Source organism: Thermobia domestica, chromosome 10 (assembly GCF_964235325.1).
Source record: "Thermobia domestica chromosome 10, izTheDome1.hap1.1, whole genome shotgun sequence".
Taxonomy (NCBI): Eukaryota; Metazoa; Arthropoda; class Insecta; order Zygentoma; family Lepismatidae; genus Thermobia; species Thermobia domestica.
This window is the reverse complement of record NC_137463.1, coordinates 215,332,137-215,351,821: the sequence shown is the minus strand read 5'-3', so window position 1 is coordinate 215,351,821 and position 19,685 is coordinate 215,332,137. Positions and strand designations below refer to the sequence as shown.

Genomic DNA, 19,685 nt, shown 5'->3' with positions numbered 1-19,685 from the left:
CGATGTAAAAGGGATACAATATTTTTTTCTTCGTTCTAACCATCATTTAGGCTTGTGAAAAAAAAAAGTGCTCCTATACCTTATACATTGACTTCATTCTTCACTGCTGCATTATTCATCTTATGTCATATTTACAATAGCAACTGTGAAGCAGTGGTTTCAACTCGTCATCGTAATATTCACTAAATCTCCAGAAACAGACATGTTTCTTTTTGCCCTAAATTATAGCGAAAAATCAGTAAACTTTCACGTGTTCGTCACGTATTGTCCTAAAAACGTCCAAACGAAATTCTATCTCATGCCATGTGTTTACACTACAAGCATTTGCAGTGTGATGATTTCACAAGCACCAACAATTCTCTGCTGCAAATCAACTAAATCCGATACTAGAGTTCTTTAAGCATTGTTCTTGTTTATTCTACTTAGTTCCTTATTTTCAAATATTGTACATAACCATTATTCTTCCCGTGAGAAGCCGGGCACTTCTGCCAATATTTTACATATAAAAATGAATATATATAGGTTTGTCAGATATACAAATCCACACCGTTGGCTAGGCGTACTTCTAAGTAATTTTATCGATGAGACTGCACGGAAAGTATTAGTTTAAAATTTATATATATAAAAAATAAGAGCCTAATGTTGGCAAGATGAAACTAGGTATGTAAATTCATTGTTAAAATCGAACTCACACACATATATTCTTATAATCTGGAAACATAACTGTGGGGGTAAGCCACCCCTATGAGGTTCGGCAGGGCATGAAATATAAAAAGTAATCAAAAACAACCGATATTAGTGTCGAATTTAAAATTTTCGAGGGTTCTGATAAGAATACTGACACTCCTGATGTCATTTAAGTTCAAGTCCAGCCAGTCCAGACAAGGGGGAAGGGGGAGAGGTGAAAAGATATGAAAAATAAAATGTTCAAAATGACCGAGATTAGTGTAGAATCCAAAGTTTTGGGGGATCGCTAAGCTGATTAGTGACAGTTCTGACGACATTTAAGGCCAAGTTCTGTCGAGAAGGTGCGTGTCAGCAGGGAACTGATAGAAGCAACGCCTTCGTCGTTATTTATTCTAATCAGTTCTTGTTTTCAAATATTTTGCATAAACATTATTCTTCCCGTTCGAAACCGGACACTTCTGCTAGTATTGTACATAAAAATGAATATATGTGTATTTGTTTGATTGTCCTGCATGCAAATCCAACCGTTGGAAATAAATTTTTGGACATATTTGGTATCTATTTCGAGCTGGACCGTAGGTTATTCAGAATTTTATTAGTACAGGGTGGCCCAAAAGTAGGTATACAAACCAACATCGATCAAGTATGACATTTAAATTTATTAAGATAATAAATTTATTTGCTATGGTTTGTTTCGAGCTTAAAGTATAAGTGAAAATAAATTAAAATAGATAAGGAAAAAATTAATCAATACCGGTATGGATAATAAGTAAATGGTATAAAATGTCATGACCGATCAGTAGGGGACTGTACACCTACTTTTGGGCCACTCTATATATCCTAAGGAAAGAGGGGGGAGTTCAAATATACCTTTGAAATATTTTCCATAAATCGTAATTCTTCCCATGCAAAGAAAGGGAATTTTGCTACATTATTACGGAAAAACAGCTGAACCGTTTAAAATGAATTTTTCAACATTGTACACTCATGTCCAAAATTATTGTCGCATGTCTATAAATATTTTGTTGTAAGAATATAATTTGATAATGAATTTGCCTGGTATTTCTTATAATGTTAGTATGTGTATAATTGGCAAGGACATATATGTGGCAAATTTCATGTCAATAGAGCAGCAAATAAGAAAATTAAAAAGAAAATTAAACTTTCTTGTCCATTTAGCAACATTTTGTTTTACTCATTCTAATTTTCGTATTTATAATTATTTTCCTATGAAATTTACCACAAATATGTATTTCCCGATTATACACATAGTACCAGTATTAAAAGTACCCTGCATAATTATTATCAAATTATATTCTTACAAGAAGACAGTTATACATATGCGACAATCATTTTGGACACATGTGAACTGGGTGTTTTTGTCAAAGTCCGTCTCTTACGGGAAGAAGGGAAGGGTTCAAAATTTAAGGAAAAATTGAGTATCTTAGGAGCCTCACAAGTCAGGGAGATTATACTCGGTATGAAATCTCCTCGTTAAAAATAACTGGAGACATGTCCCAGCGTTTTTGACAATTTCGCTCCTAAAGAAGAATTTCTATAGTATTGTTTGTGTGTGTGAACCTGCTCTACAAATCTACAGTGCTGAACAGTTTGAAATTAAATCTGAAACATAGTACACATCCCCAGCCGGACCTAGGGTATTTAAAACATTTCTGTGCGTATACTAAAGGGCGGGGCGGTCGAATATACTTTTTAAAATATTTTCCTTAAACTTTATTCCTTCCCGTGCGAAGAACAGGCATTCTGCTACAATATTACGGAAATATGATTGAACAATTTAAAATTGATTTTTGCATATAGTTAGCACTTACCTTGAACTGGGTTTTTATCATGACAGTTTCATAACGGGGCAGAAGAGTTCAAAATTTATGCCAAAAATAGAGCATATGAACTGCTGTTAGCTGCAACTTTTATACTTTACCAAAATTATTCCGAGAACTTCGTTAGATAATTATGTGCAATTCTATATATTATATGATGCGTACGTGTTGAACTATTGTTCAATAGAAGTGCCATCTTTGATATTGGAAAGTATATTCTTTCATGTCTTTAAATGAGTGTGCATATTTTGTACATATAAGTTTAATGCTCATAAATTTTACATTATTTACACAATAGTAAAATACAAAATAAACTCATTTTTACAAAGCACGAAACATTTACGAGTAAAAGAAATTGGCGGAATCAAGCATTAAAATATCCACTTATTTCAAGCTGAGAAAGAACACGATGTCCACTAAAATTTATTTTCAAATTTTAGGTGTTTTCCAAATCTAATTGTCTACTCTTATCAGGTCTAATCGATGCAGTGAAAACATTTATCATATATTAATACTGTAATCTTATTATCTTTCAAACAAACAAGTATTGTTTTATCTCATCAATTGAAAGGTATTCATGTTATATTCCAAAAACACTATTTCTTACAGTAATTGTAAAACTATCGATCAAATGAAGAGTACTTTTAACAATCAAAAATTCGCTATTAATTTCACTACACAAAACTAATTACTTTATTCTTAGTTCTGTTAATTCCCAGTCCATATCCGAGTTCCCGGTTCACCCTCAATCCATATCCGAGTTTAAAAAATTGTCTTTCTTTTAAGCGTTCAGAGAGTACATATTTGAAAAACAGAAATAACATAATGATAGTTTCTGAGCGTGAATACGATTAAGATTCACCAAAGATTCAGTACTCACTTCTTTGTTGTAAATTCAATGTAATGTTACAGATGCATTCGTCACCTCTGGAACGTCTTGCAACTATGGAGATAGGGAAAAGATTTGTATGGGAAGATAATAATAATAATAATATCCCACGTATACTGGTTAAATATCAGGTTTTTGTAAATCAGGAGGTACTACGAAGAAAATACTTCTCCAAATAAATTAAAGGAACTAGAAAATCAAAGATGGCGCCACTAATGAACAATCTTAAGAGTTAAGGTGAAGTATTTTCCTTTCTTTTCCGTTTTTAAGCTATTCAAACACACTTGAAAATAAACCAAGTAACTATTACTATTTCAAGCTTACTCGATTCCTTGATAGTGAACACCATTACTATTGTTGAGAAAATTTTAGTACCGTATTTATTCGCGCATATGATACACATTTTTGACAACAAATTTTGGCGTATAAATTCAGTGCAACTACATAAATAAAAACTAAAGTGATCTTTCTGATCGCATCACGGGAAAATGGCTGAACCGTTTCAAATGAGTTTTTAAATATAGTTATCACACGGCTCGAACTTGGTTTTTATCATGTCACATTGATTAAAGTAAGTATATTTTAAGAAGGAAGAGGGATGTAAAATGAATGCTGAAAACTATGTAAAATGAATGCTGAAAACTATCTTACGAGCACCCCATGTTAGCAAGAGGAAACTTGGTAGACAAATTGCTTATCAAAAATAAATGGACACGTGCTCCAACCTTTCATAAATTCCGCTTGTAAGGAGGTAAGGGGGCAATTTCTATATAATATTTTATGTTTCCAGTTTGAATTCATAAAATGGTGAAAGTGAGGAAACGGTTGAACTACTTGAAATGAATTTTCGAATACTGTTAGCACTTTAGTCGAGCTGGATTCTTATAATGTCATTTCCATTTAAATACGTATCGTAAGAGGCGAAAAAGAGGGTTCAAATAAATCTTTTAAAATATTTTTCATAAACCTATTCTTCCCGTGCAAAGAACGGGCACTTGAGCTAGTAATATATATGAGCAATTTACTTCACGATGAATAAGTATAACTAGCTATACGGTAAATAAGACAAACATTTTTGAGGTATTATCTGGAATATACGGTAATTACAACACTCGCAAATTTAGTGCAAGTATGGCATTTATATATCTTGGCAAAGTTCAGACCGTTTGAAATTAGTTTTGGAGCACAGTTAGCACCTACTTTGAACTGAACTTTTAATTAAACTAAATTAAATTAAATTAATGAATGGGAATTAAATTAAAATGTGTCTCGTACCGCGGGGAAAAGTTCACAATTTATGCCAAAAATACAGTATTACAGATACTCTCAAGTTACGGAAATAAAACTCGGTATAAAATTCCGCTTTGATGTGTATCCTAAGGTGAGAGAAGAAAAGGGTTTAACCTTTGCACAAAAAATAATGGTTGCAAATTCTTAAATGCATTTTTGAACAGTTAGCATTTGAGTAGCGCTGAATTTTCTTAATTTCAGTTTGATTCAAATAGGCATAGTAAGAGGTGTGTGTGTGTGTTGGGGAGGGGGGGGGGGTAAGGAGCTTCAAATATACCTTTCAAATGTCTTCCATAACTCTATTTTTCCCGTAAGAAGAACATGTATTTCAGCTAGTACAGTATACGTACGAAAATAGAATACGCTAGCAAATACGGCAGTATCTTCAAAGTTCCAGTCTGAATACTTTTAACTTTCAGATTGTCAATAATATCTTGTATCTATTATTATCTGAATTAATTTAATCGAATCCATAATTGTGGTGTTTAGTATTAAGGAATGAAATACACAAAGGGCTCATCCAAATTGGGTTGAAATTCGACTGACAAGGGACGTATGCGAACCATGACAGCTAGATATTTATGAAAATTGGTACCCTGACTAATTGTGGATCGCTAATCATCGTGGTGATAGTCACTCAGTGCGGAAATGCCTTGTTTACCCGTTACGTATAATACTAATGAAAAAATGAAATTTTTGAGTTTTACGTCCCACGGTTATGCCGGCTAGGCTAAAGGAGAAAGTGATGATGAGAAATGAATGAAATGAAGAAAGTGGGAGGAAACGGGAGAACCCCGAGAAAACCCACGCACACGGTGTTTGTCCACCACAAAGTTCACTTGGCGGAAGCAGCGTTTGAACCCGAGACCCCGTGCTAAGTATAAATTAATACATATACCACGCAGTGACTGGGTGAGGCTGTGCCGAGCTATACCCTAAAAAGCCGGGAAAAAAGGCAGAAAATGAAAAATGTGTGCAGGTAACCTGATACCTATGATAGGGGAACACATGACCAAGAACACGGCAGTAGTGTCACACAAACAGTGTTGCCACTCCAACATAAACTTATAATTTTTCAAATAGAACGTATATCATTTTATGTCATTAAAATAATTGGCATAAAACGTGAAAGAAAATAAGCAAACGACGGGTTATCAGTTTTGTCAAATAAGGGTATACGAGACTCTAAAGCTGAGAAATTATGGGGCCCGTACAAAGAAACGAACAAATGTACAACAACAATAAGACTATAGAAGGGACAAATGTACAGTAGAGAGTAAACCATAGCATGCACATCATCCAGTGACTAACGGACTTGGTGCTTCATATCGAGTGTGGGGCTAGGGCGAGAAATGTACATATTTTGCCATACTATCTATAGTTTTCTGTTGTGTAGATTGGTGTATTATGTTAAAATATTTTGCGCCTGTATATTACTATTAACCTGAATATAGTGTGTTTTGTCTTCATTGTTGTCTCACATGTTAACGTTTCCTATACTCTTGACTGACACCTGTCATACGAGGTCATTAATCTTTGCGAATTGATTGTGACGTATTTTTGTCTCAAGTTTCTTATCTTTCGTGCCACAGTTTTTCTGTAATCTTTTCAGGCGCTGCGCCCTCGTTTCTGTGGTTTGGAAGGCATTCAGGATTTTATGCAGTGCTGCAATCCAACGACAGTTCGTTTTATAGCTCTCGGGAACGGCTGGTGATATCGATTCCTCTCACACACCATTGGAATTGCTGGGCTACAAGAAGGCTTCCTGCTCACATTTCCGCTTTATTTCACATTGAACTTCTTTCTACGGCTACTCTAACATTTACCAATTTTTTGGGAGAGCCCTGTATGAAGCCTGTTAGTCACTGGATGCTGTACATGCTGTAGTTCACTCCCTATTGTACATTTGTTCCTTCCGTAGCCTTATTGTTGTTGTACATATGTTCGTTTCTTTGTAAAGGCCTCATAATTTCTCAGCTTTAGAGCCTCGTATCTCCCTTATTTGACAACACTGATAACTCGCCGTTTGCTTATTTTCTTTCACGTTTTATGCCAATTATTTTAATGCCATAAAATGATTTACGTTCTAGTTGAAAAAATATAAGTTTATGTTGGGGTGGCAACACGGTTTGTGTGACACTACTGCCGTGTTCTGGGTCATGTGTCCCCCTATCATAGGTATCAGGTTAACTGTACGCATTTTTCATTTTCTGCCTTTTTCCGGCTTTTTAGGGGAGAACTTGGCACAGCCTCATCCGATCACTGCGTGGTATATGTATTATATGTAGCGGGTAAACAGGGCATTTCCGCACTGAGTGACTATCGCGGACTAGCGATCCACAATTAGTCAGGGTACCAAATTTCATAAATATCTAGCTGTCACGATTTGCATACGTCCCTTGTGAGTGGGGCTCTACAAGGAACATTCATTTTTTATACCAACTGTTTTTACATCACTCAGTACATCTTAATTAATCAATTTTTCTCCCTTGTAATAAGTCGACTTCAAATATTTATTTTAAAATTTCAGGTTTCCCATGTCTAATTGCTTTTCTTTGTGACAATATTTATCATATATTGTTTTTTTTATTGTCTTTCACACAAACAAAAGTATTTTATTTAATTAATTAAAAAGTGCATATGTTTATATATCACTATACTGACTAAAATGCACACTGTATGAGATTTTGTACACGAGAACGTTGGTACAAAATCTGTAGCACATATATTAGGTAATCTAAAAAGCAGTAAACCTTTTGAGTAAGAGATGGCGTTAGTGTTCCGGGCACGTGTTCCTCAAATCTCAGGGTATATGAGTCGAAGCGCGTATATGGGTCATTTGACAGTAGAAGCAGAGGTGCAAAAAAAAGTGTTAGATTTTTTATAATCAAACGTAAGGCATTGCACCATGAGGATGGGTGAACTTTCGAAAAAAAATTGCGCTACATTTGACAATTTTATTTAGATAAATGCACAAACGCTGCTCAGGTTCGTGAAGATTTTTTTTTTTCTGTTTATGAGCAAGATATGTTATCAAAAGCAACAGCCGAAAGATGGTTCAATTGCTTTCATTCTGGAAATTTCAATGTGCAAGATGCTCCTCGCTGTGGGCGACCAATCACAGCAAAAGTGTATGATATTCCGGCAAAAGTAGAACAAGACCGGGATGTAAGCAGTCAGTGTTTGGGTGCCATATGATCTGACTCGAAAACAAACAGAGCTCCCTCGTGGCTAAGCAGCTAGCATCGCATGTTAAGCCATAAGTCCAAGTATCATATAGCCTCGCTGCCGAAAGGGATCCTAAACTAAAAATCAAATCAGAAACAAACACTCCATTGAATTTCTATTAGAGCATAATGAACTCGAATCATTTCTGAAGCGGTTGCTAACGAGTGATGAAAAGTGGACAACCTACGCCAACAATATGCGAAAAAAAAGTGGTTGAAGCGAGGACAAGCTCCGCAGTTTGTGGCAAAGCCCACATTGATGCTCAGGAAGGTTACGCTGTGCGTTTTGTTGGAATTGAAAGGGCATCGCATCTCAAAAGTTGCTGCCGCCGGGCAGAATAACTGGTCAACAGAAATGGTATCGTATACCTTGCTCTAACAACGCCAAATTGCACATACCTTATTGACCGTCAACTTGGCTGGAAGGTTTTTAATGTATCCACAGAACAACTCGGATCTGGCACCGTCAGATTATCATTTGTTTCGGTTTGCGCAGAAATCCCTGAAAGGATTATAGTGTTGTCGGAAAACTGACAGAAGGTCATCAAACAAAATGGTGCATATGTGGTTTCATAATGTTCATAATGTATTGTCAATTTTGACCTCCAAAGGTTCTAATACATTTTAGACAACGTGATACATACAATTTATATGCAGAAATAACTAATAAGCAATATGTGAGACATGAAAATAATACGGAACATAGTGAAAACTGAACTTTTTCTCTATTTCCTCAATAAAATGTAATATTACCTAGCCAATCGTGATTTACTACATTGAAGGGCCTATACCAAACCAACATGTTATCCTTTACTCCGATGCTTTTAAATTTTATCTTCTATCTAAAATCTACAAACCCGACAATTTATTATTTCCAGTATTCATAATAACTAACTAACTAACTAACTCTATGGCCTATGGAACCCAGAGGTTCGGTGCCGCATTCACAAAAGCAGAAAGGGATTACAAAGTATTGATAACACACTTGCGAAGATTACTAATATTCGGAAAGCAAATAAAGAAATTAGAGATAACACAAATTAACTACGAAATACGGAAAGAAATACATAACGAGACATGAGAGCTTCTTCCTCTTCTAGTATGATGCACATCTCCCGCTTGTCAGCATACTTAATTATTACTGGGTAGTGTTGAATAGCTTAAATAAATAAAGGAAGAATAGCTTAAATAAAACGGAAAGTTAAACCAAGAGATACTTTCCCGAAACTGAGGTTTATTTCTTTGAGATGGCTGGTCAAGGTAACAGACATAGCTCTCCACCATGCATTCTTCCCCTTGCTACTTACAATTTAGCATATCGAAACGTTTGACCTTACACCAGTGTTTCTAAACTAAGCCACAATATGATTGATCAGATGAAAAACGGATGCAACAGAGGGTTATAGTTCATTTTACACCATAAGTATTTTATTTTGTGTGGATTCTTCTCCTTGTCTTGACAAAAGGAACTGAAGTCTTGAGACACTATTAAATATTAAATTATAGAACTTCTTTCCGATCTATATTACAAACGACATTAGCGCACCTAGCGCAAGGTTAACCGTGGCGAATGTGGTGAAGAATGCCACCAAAGATCCTACTTACCGCGAAGGTTACATAACGGCGCTTTCCGATGCCAAACAGTTATAGTGCCATAATCAAAATGTACAAGGAACGGGGATGCACGTGCGATTCCTGTAGAGCACAAACAAGCCAACCTCCATCCTATTACGAGCCGTACACCAGCTACTATTTGCAAAGTGCAAGCTCTTCTCATAGAAAAGAACCCAGGTACATTGGAATATTTTCCAAAATAATTCAAATCATAATACATCATGATCTGGGGTCGGAGGAGCGTCAAAAGAAATGTGTTCAGAAACTCTATCAAAATACACTGCAGAACATTACACCAATTGTCGATGACTCTAGCGGGCGATAGTTGGAAATACGCTGTCACACTGGAAGAGACATAGGCATATCTTAATTACTGTACCAGACTCGGCGAAATTTTCTACAGAGAACGTAGTGTGAAAGACTTACGAAGATGATAACTGAATGTAGGGAAAGTTTTAGTAAGGGGTAATTGATGGTTGCTACTTTCTATAACAAGTAAAATTAATGATATACCGTGTCTCCAAAAATGCCAAGGTAAATCACATCCAATTATCAGACTAACATTCTGACACCAATTTTTTGGGCATGGCATTCCTCGTCTGTATGGGAAAGAAATGAATTCGGGGATAATTGGATCAAGACAAGGCATCCAGCTATACTTATTATTCAGCGTTCTTCCTCCAAGAAAAGACAGAAGAAACTAGTATCCGTGCTATTCGCTTTGCCCACATTACAGTGAAATCACCGGATGCCTCACCGGTTGGGCCTTCGGTCTTCTCAGATGAACCTTAGCACAATAGACCCATAATCGAACCACACAAAATCTTGCAAGGATTGGTTCGCTCTATTATAAGTTTTGTCGGATTAAAGTAAACGTAAGTATTTCAATCCTTTGGTTCACAATAAATATTTTAGGAAGATGATTCACCTTTGTTTAATTCTATATATAGATAAAAGGGCAGAGTTTTCCAAACAAAGGTAGTAGCCATCTTTCTCTTCTTAATCCTAGTTACGAAACGTGGATGTATCTCATGATCTATATACTTTTTTTTCTTTTCACTCGAACATAGAAGTTAAATTGTGCTTTGCATTTAATGGAACTTTACACCAAGAATCTATTATTTTTGTACTTGCAACGATTCTACATAATTCTCATAACTATAAATAATTAAAATCTGTCCTCACTGTAATAATGCACTAATATCCATAGTAACAGATCATAAAGCACAAATTTTAATATCTCTGCGTGTACATTTTTAGAACGAAAAACAAGTCACTACTAATTAACAAATGACTAAAATGGAAGTAAGACAACGAAATTTGATGGACGATTTGTATTTAACATAGCATATTCACAAAGAACACTATTTATAAACGCTTCTACTTCTTTAAAAAAAAAAAACGCTACAGAGACGACGATCTTCCGAACGAATTTGGAGGTTGACAAGAAAGTGAAATTCTCGCTTTTCCAATACGTTCTTCAATTGATACTAAGGAATATTGCTACTTAAAGAAATAAAGTTACTGGTAAGTGGCAAATGTCAATATTAGTGTTCATTATTAATTTTGAACTTAACCTGTATTTTAATATGTATTTTTCAGATCAAACTACGTCAGAAATAAAATGAATCAGGACTTTCGCAAAATTTTGTGCCAACTTACATAATTACGCACTATTATTACTGCATATCCGAACACATAACATTCTAAGTTTTCACACTAAATTAGCAACATTGTTACAAACAATCCGCTGTTAAAATGGTGACCCCGCTTTTTGATTGTAATATAGTTAAACAAATTACTTTCATTCGTTTTTTTACTATTACAAGACGCTAGTTAATCCTTTCGTTCATTGTTTCCTCTCCAAGGGACATACAAAAGCACTATTCCTAATCTTTTTGTGATTTTTTTTTTTTTTTTGTGAGAAATATGAAAACACTGGTATTAGTTTCAAGTAAACCACACATATATATTATTACATGTTTGACTGTTTCGGGCTGTAAAGCCTGAATCGGTGATATTTGAAGCAGAATGTATGCATAATACAGAGAACTTTATTATTATTATTATTATTATTATTATTATTAAAACTTCTGAAGGGTTCGTTAAGTATAGAGAATGAACATTGACTTCAAAACCGGTCGAAACAGTAATATATGAAATAATTGAAGGCGTTAATTGCTTATTCAGAACGCGTTATTCAGGAGAATCAACGCATTGCACTGGTTAAAGTTTATACAGATTGTCACCTGTTTTGCCCACCTAAAGCTGTATCCAAGTCAAGGAAGATAAAACGTTTAAAACAAAGTAATTGGATGTATTCTTTATAAAAATTTTTGTTTTTAAGTGCCATTAAAATTATGTAAGTCCTGAAATAAATATATCGAAATAGATGATTATATTGGCGAAAAGAAAGAGAAAGAAACTGAATTTTAATATTTCTGAATAAACTATCGTGATGTTATATTGAAATTAATTTTATTTTTTTGACTTCAACTGCCATCATATCAACTAATTGCTCTGGCAAATGAGATCTCAGGAAGAAACTTTGCTGAATACTCTCACCTTAAAATGACGGATTAATGCCTATATTTTAAGCTGATGTAGTATATCAAAGCTAAACTATGAATGTGCTGTCCCACTTACTTACTGCAAAATTTGGTAAAAGTAGAAAAAAAAAAAAAAAAAAAAAAAAACCACCATCGTTACGGCATTACACCATCGTTTCGGCATAGTTTAGTATAACTTTACAAAATTTTCGATACGAGTTATCAATGACAAAACGTTATGTCGTCTTGGTCTTAGATTATATTGCCGCTACAAAACTAATTTAATATTTCTTTTGAGTTTAATGTCCCACAATTATGCTTCGAGGCTAAGGGAGACGATGACGATGATCAGGAGCGAAATAGTAGTATAAAGAAAGTGGAACAAAACGGAAGAACCTAGAGAAAACCCACGCATATTGTGTTTATCCAGCACAAAGTCCACTTGGGACGAATTGAGATCGCACCAGAGGGGTACGCACTTTACACTGAATCACTACGGCTCCTTTAATGTTCTGTTACATGGTCCAACCGACTCCGCAGTAATATTTCGTAACTGAGACCAATACTTTCAATTTATGAAATAAATTCTCTCTGTAATTAAAACTGAATACTTATGTCAGATCAAAGGAAAGAAAGAAAAAAAAATAAATAAAATTAAAGTATGAAACCAATTTATGCTTAAAAAACCCGACATACCTCAACATAACGTACATATTTTCTTTTTCAATAGTTTATAATACAAAAATTGAATTAGTACCTGATACTCCTGCTCTGTATCCATGATTCCACACACTGCCACAATTTGATACTGTCGAGCTTTCATGGCCGCTAATGACTTCCTAATTAGTCTCATTGCAGAGGCAGCTGTAGCTGTATTTTGAAACTGCGACATTTGGTGAGGGGAGTGACTGGGGTCAAACACTAACAGGTATAGCGTGTCGTCTTTAAGCTGTTCTACTCCCACTATTGTTCTACTATGGCCTGGAAGAAGAATGACAAAAATAGGTTTTACTAGTATTAGTTCCTTTAACTATTTTACTCTGTGATTGGAATATAGAAAATACAATAATCATTGAATTGAGACAACATTCATCAGCTACTGAGTTGTACGAAAAGTCATAAAGGACTTTTCAGACAGATGGCGTTGGTTCAATTTTAGACGTACTGGAGTCATTCAGATTTATGTTATTGCTATGTAATTTAACAGCTGAAAGTAGTACCTTTATTATTATTACTATTATTTTAAATAATGATTTGGCGATTCTTCCAGATTTTATAAGTTGAAGATGGAGGACCGAACTGTGCATTTTCGCTATATTTTACTATTTTGCTTCCATGAAATGGAGAATGAACGTCAAACTTGTAAAATGTTGCGTAAAAGTTTACAGTAATAATGCTCTATAAGAACGTCAGTGCCATCAATGGTTCACAATATTCCATGCAGGTGAATTTGATCTGAACGATGCTTCTCGGTTAGGAAGGCCCAACAAGGTGACGGCAAAATAAGGATAATGATTGAATCATACAATGTTATTCAACACAAGAGATTGCAGAAACATTGAATATTAATCATTCCAGCGTTCATGACCACCTGATATTTACGTTCTTCATGAACTTAACATAGTTCACTCGAAATAAATCTTTGAGTTTTACGTCCCATGGTTATACCGGCAAGGCTGAAGGAGATGATGAGAAATGAATGAGGTAGGAAGAAACGGGAGAACTCCAAAAAACCCATGCATACGGTGTTTGTACACGACAAAGCTCACTAGGCGCGAGCTGGGATCGAACCAGGAAACCTATGCACCAGAGGTGAACACTTTACCACTGAGCCACCGCGGTCCCTGAAGTTCACTCGACAGGGCGTATAAACATCAACGATACGCTCTTAAATGTGAGGTCAACTAACCTTTTGTGAAGCGACTGATAATTGATGATGAGAAGTGCAATGTTTACAACACATGTGGTGCGCAAACGGTCTTGGATCCGACTCGTCTCAAACGACATTCATCTCAGGAAGGTTGCAATCGCCCCTTTCTGGTGATTCCTTTTCTCTTTCAGGAATACACGTCTTATAGGTAGAGGATAATTAATAGGCAAGCATCAATTCGCGGGATATATATTTAGTGTAGATTACAGTTAATAGATAGACTAGAGTCTCCTCAGGTAATATTCAGTTAGATTAGGTAGTTATACAATTATCCGATCTAAGTTATAAACTAAGCCATGCTCTTCAAACGTTTAGTACTGTTTAACTAATTTATACAACACAAACATTAACGTTCCATGATCAAGCACATAGACTCCTAAGTTCGCATTCCCCTTAGGCCATATTCCAGGATATATTTAAATATTATTAATAATTAGAATATTAAAATGTCATATTCCCAGCATGCATATGAGCAGAATATCAAGGAGTATTCACGAATATTTATAACATATGCTAATACTATGTTGCTGTTGGACTACAATACTATGAAGGAAGCGCCTGATCGATCCATTATTTGCAACATGATGAGCATAATTAGCAGCATAACTATGTCCATCTTTGATGGCATATCGGAACTATAGATTATCCTTCCTCGAACTTGGTTCCCGGATTCCACACATGCGAATCTGAAATCGGTGGCTCGTGAAAGAAATAGAATATTGACGCCACGGAGTACAAGTCCTGTAACACTATCGGCCAAGACGATAGACGTCTTATGTGCATGATTATCTATCGTAGCACTCTTACATAGGATTTCTGGAGTATTGAACGACAAATGGTGTTTGCGGGTATGGTTCACGTAGCGTGGAATGTCATTTTTTTTTTCCCGGCAGATATTGCTGAGAACCCCTCTGATTGCACTGCACACTATAGACAGGTCTGCTGCTGGAATGGTGTTGACATCGTTGTGCATGGCAGATAAAATGGCATGACATCTCTACTCTCACGTTGTTTCTAGTATTACGATGATTACATTCATGTCTTGCAATGTTGCTGCGACTCAGTAAGTAAAGTTTGTATTTTGCATCAGAACACCACGCACTGGCACTTGACGCTATGGTATAGGATGCCACTGGATTACTTTTCCGCTCGTGATTAGTCTGTATTAAAAACTATGATTATAGCTACATCGCCAAGCATATTGTGGTCCTACTTCTACGTAGTTCTTGACTTGAGTCAATTTCCAACAGGGCAATGCACGATTATGTGTGGCATGCAACATATGACAATTCTTTTATAGAAACTATTCTATTGCTTCATTACCTTGCGCGCTTACCTGATTCCTTGCTTATTGAACATATCTCGTCCATGATTACTTAACGATTCGCACACTAAAGACTCTCCATGGCTACACAGATCAACTTGAGCAATGGGTCAAAACCGCATGGCATGTGATATTACAGAAAGACATGTGACGTATCTTCCTTTATGCCAGGCAGTGTCAAAAAAAAAAAAAAAAAAAAAAAAAAATTATCGATGCCCGTGATGACCACGTGATACTGAATTCTATTTGGTTTACAAGGGTTGCGAGAAGCCACAGTACGTTGAATAGATCGGTAAGTCTAACTATTTCATTCATCAATCAAATTTGGCGTTGCTCTGTTGCGATGTTATAAGGCGGCAGCGTATATCGATATTTTTATTTTGTATGAACACTCACAGAGAATGCCAATATTATTATTTAACAATGTACACATTCCTTCTTGTAATATTATCGAGTGTGCTTTCGAATGTACATCTATTATGTCACATTTAATTCTCCCCCTGCCAAGAAGTTGCACATATAACGATATTCAAAAATTTATTGTAATACTGAAGCACTATCAATCTTGAATTAAACCTAGCATTAAATGCCAATTTGAGTCTGATATAAAACTATGTTTGAAGTTCTAGATTCTCTCTATTGCGTATGGATCGGCAAAATGCGCGCATATTAAGAAGCTTAGTCTTAAATTTCATGTACTACTTTATACCATACTGAAGATGAGGATATATGTCAAGCACTAGAAGCATCTTCGTATTAACTTTCACTCGACTCTTTGTATTGATGTTGCTTCCTTGAACGGTATTATACAGAACAAAAAATAGAATTTTTTTCCTGACACATATTCATCAGTTTATTGGTTTAATGAGTGTGTTATATCTTGTTTAAATGTTCTGCCTGAAGACAAGTGCTAGTTCACTTACCCTAACGCAGTTGGGTAAGACTACTCAGCTAGGACAGAACGACTAATTCCTTTTCTTTGCTGTTTAAAAGAATACATACAAAACTGGAAACTGAAATGAAGGGATAGCTTAAGAATTACGATTTGGGATATTACATACATGTTCATTTACACAAGTCAATTAATATTCACCCAATACAAAAGCGAGATTTCTTATGGTGTCTAGAAGTTAATAATTGACTTGAATATGAATTCAAAATAAGAAAGGACGTTTCAGGTTTATAGTAACGAATTCGATCGCTAGGTACCTGTACGTCAAATAGAAAGTCAAGCAATCCATTTCACAAATATTTCTGTGAAATTCCCCTATGCATCATTCAATATGGGTTCTTGTGGGTTTCTGTTATTGAAACGAGAGTTCGGTCATTGACAGCCACATACACTCGACGGTCTTTGGAAAATTTGTCAAGAAAAATGCAACAGTCTTGATCAAACTGTGATTCAACGCAGTCTCTTTCAGTGGAAACCGAGATACAGGGTGATGGCTAACAGACGGAGTCTGCATAATAAATACAACTGCTGAGGCGTCGCAGTATTTAATCTGGTAAGGGTGTCAAATTCGTTACTATAAACCTAAAACGATCTATTATTAATCTTCTAGTGTGTTCAATGTCAATGCTGTGAAAGAACGTTTGTACTTACTACAGAGATAATTACTGGAAGCTCCTAAAACCAAAAATATAATTTAATAATAGGGGTACAACTCTACATATTTAATTTCGCTTTAATCTTATATACTCAACAAGTAAATTATACATACTAAAACTCGTGAGAATTTTTAAAAAGACGATACCTTGGTGCTGGAGATACAGAGGTGGCTTAAACTCCTCATTTTTCTGGAAGTATTGAAGTACCCAATTAAATAGTTCAGGATGACTTCCATCTGGGCTTGTTGGTCTATGGAAGTCTACTAATTGACACCTGTAAAAATAATAGTATTTTGCTGAAAGAGGAAAACATTACACTTACTGTTCCATGAGAAATGAAGGAACGGATATAGACGTCAACGACAGCGCAATGGATTTTCTGATGCGCTAACACACAACAATGTCAACAGAGCGTAATAAATCAATTTTTGAGGTGTTATCTTTTGGTGGAACTTTGCACAGTTAGCTCAGTTTCCAGTCCAGAACACTGCCATGGAATCTCGCAACTCCGCAGAAGTCCCTTGTGGCTATATGAGGGATGTTCGATTCCCAGTGGAAGTTCATGTGGTTCGGATCCCACATTAAGCTGTACGTCTACGTCTCACATAGTCTTCATGATCTGTTTTAAATATCTGTCTCCGTATCTTGCACTCGACTAGTGCTCTTAAAATTATTCGAGTAAAGTTTCTTCTGTTATTAGAGTATCTGAATACTCGTTTTCAATATTCGAATAATTATTAGTTATCTGAATCTTAACAACACTAAACTCAACGAACGACTTCATCTGTCGAAGAACTTTCTTTGCACAGAAATTGGATTACGCCATACCACCTTTTGGAACTTCATTAAAAAATAGTAATAAAATAAAACTGAAAATGAAATTCCATGCTAATATTCAAGCTAAAGAAGGATGATAAAGGCAAGTGAATGATTATGGAAGAACAGCTTATGTACGGAAATGACATATATCGGAAAAGTCCTACGAAAATGCACAGATACCGTGTGGTACGAACCTAGGATTGAGTCAGGAACTGATCTAGTCAGCAATCAGGTTTCTATCGCTGATGCTTTGTGTTTGTCAGTAACTATTACAGTACTAACAAGATGGTTAGAACAAAGAAATTCAAGTGGGGGCATACGACAATGAAAATGAAAAAATACTGCATGCACATTTGTTTAAAACATGGAAAAGAGGAAAGACATTAAATAGATTTCATTTGCAGCTTGATAGTGTACCTACTTTAAAAAAAAAAAAAAAAAAAAAAAAAAAATTATTGTGTTCAATTACAGACTAATTGAACAATTATTCTGAGGTAAAAAAAAAAAAAAAATCCCAATCTACTAACGAAGGTATCCGAATTGCTGAAATAGTTTAGTGGAAGTGAATTGCATTTGTACGCAGTAAGTTATATTTCTTTAGTAATTACATAAATATACGTCAAATCATATTCTTACATAAGTCATAGAGTAGGTGACATAATGTAGATGTAAAGCAGAAATAAAAGAAGGAAAAATCTATTAGAGGGAATGTTTAATCACGTGGCACTGTAAGTCACTTTTATGAATGAAAAACAACGGACAAAGAAGCGTTAAAAGTAACAAATGGCCGGTTCGCTTTCCTTCTCTTATTTACATTTTGACGTAGTTGTTAATCATTCAAGGCTTCAAGCACCGTCAGCGTGTACGTGTGTTAAACATTATGTAGTAATTATAATTAAACAAACAAAACTTTCGATATTCCATCCATGTTGTATTTTTCTTGAACTGACGTTTCAAAGCTAATTGACTCCTTTTATCATCAGAGCTGCTGTAATTATCATCAGACAATTGTTGTTCAGTTGCTGAGATATACTTTTAACTGTTACATTGTTATCATTTTATGTTTTACAATATAACAATAGAATACTGTCACAGTTTTTAGTTTAATTCAAGTTTGTAATATTAATCGTTTCCATAATTACTATTCATATCATATCTTCACTTTTTCTAAATCTTATGGAATTCAACGTTATTCTTTCGTAGATAAACAAAGGGCGCCGTAGTAGATAACAATAAGGGAGCTTTGCTCTCAATTTTTTTTATCACTATTTACTTATAACAATTTATTACTTTAGACAATTTTATGTTTAATACAATCTTCAATATCTGTTTTACAATTTAAATATGCTTGGTACCGCTTCTCCTCCCTTATTACGTTAAAACGTGTGGAAAACAAAAATCTACTTACCAGGTGTGTTAATATGAAACCGGAATTTGTTCACAGACGGCGTTAACTGTTACTGTGGTTACCGTAAAACTGCGTCCTTGGCGCCACTTCTTTGTTTTGAGGGGCCGCGGTGGCTCAGTGGTAGAGCGTTCACCTCTGGTGCTTGGGGTCCCGGGTTCAATCCCAGCCTCCGCCAAGTGAACAAACACCGTCTGCGTGGGTTTTCTCGGGGTTCTCCCGTTTCCTCCCACTTTCTTCATTCCACCATTTCATTCATTTCTCATCTTCACAGTCTCCTTTAGCCTAACCGGCATAATCGTGGGACGTAAAATTCAAAGATTTCATTTCATTTTTCTTTGTTTTGATTGCTGATAACGATTTGCAACTTGACAACCAGACAAATTTCATGTCATAGTGTAGTGTTTAATAGCGTTGAACATGGTGCAATTTGTACCAACAAACTACGATTTGTGGACAGCAATGATTTTTTGTTACCACTTGAAAAAAACTGCTGCAGAAT

The 19,685-nt window shown here is 35.4% G+C and overlaps 1 protein-coding gene across 6 annotated transcripts in view; it reads right to left on the bottom strand.

The window, feature by feature from the left end:
* The window catches only part of LOC145662985 (uncharacterized), a 193,133-nt gene that overhangs the window by 13,618 nt on the left and 159,830 nt on the right, over nucleotides 1–19,685 (bottom strand). For all 6 annotated transcript variants that reach the window (XM_081729082.1, XM_081729083.1, XM_081729081.1 and 3 more), the window contains 2 exons: nucleotides 17,106–17,233; nucleotides 12,855–13,078 (listed from right to left, as the gene is read on the bottom strand). In XM_081729082.1, the coding sequence (XP_081585208.1) occupies nucleotides 12,855–13,078; nucleotides 17,106–17,233 (352 nt within the window). The remainder of the gene's footprint in view (nucleotides 1–12,854; nucleotides 13,079–17,105; nucleotides 17,234–19,685) is intronic.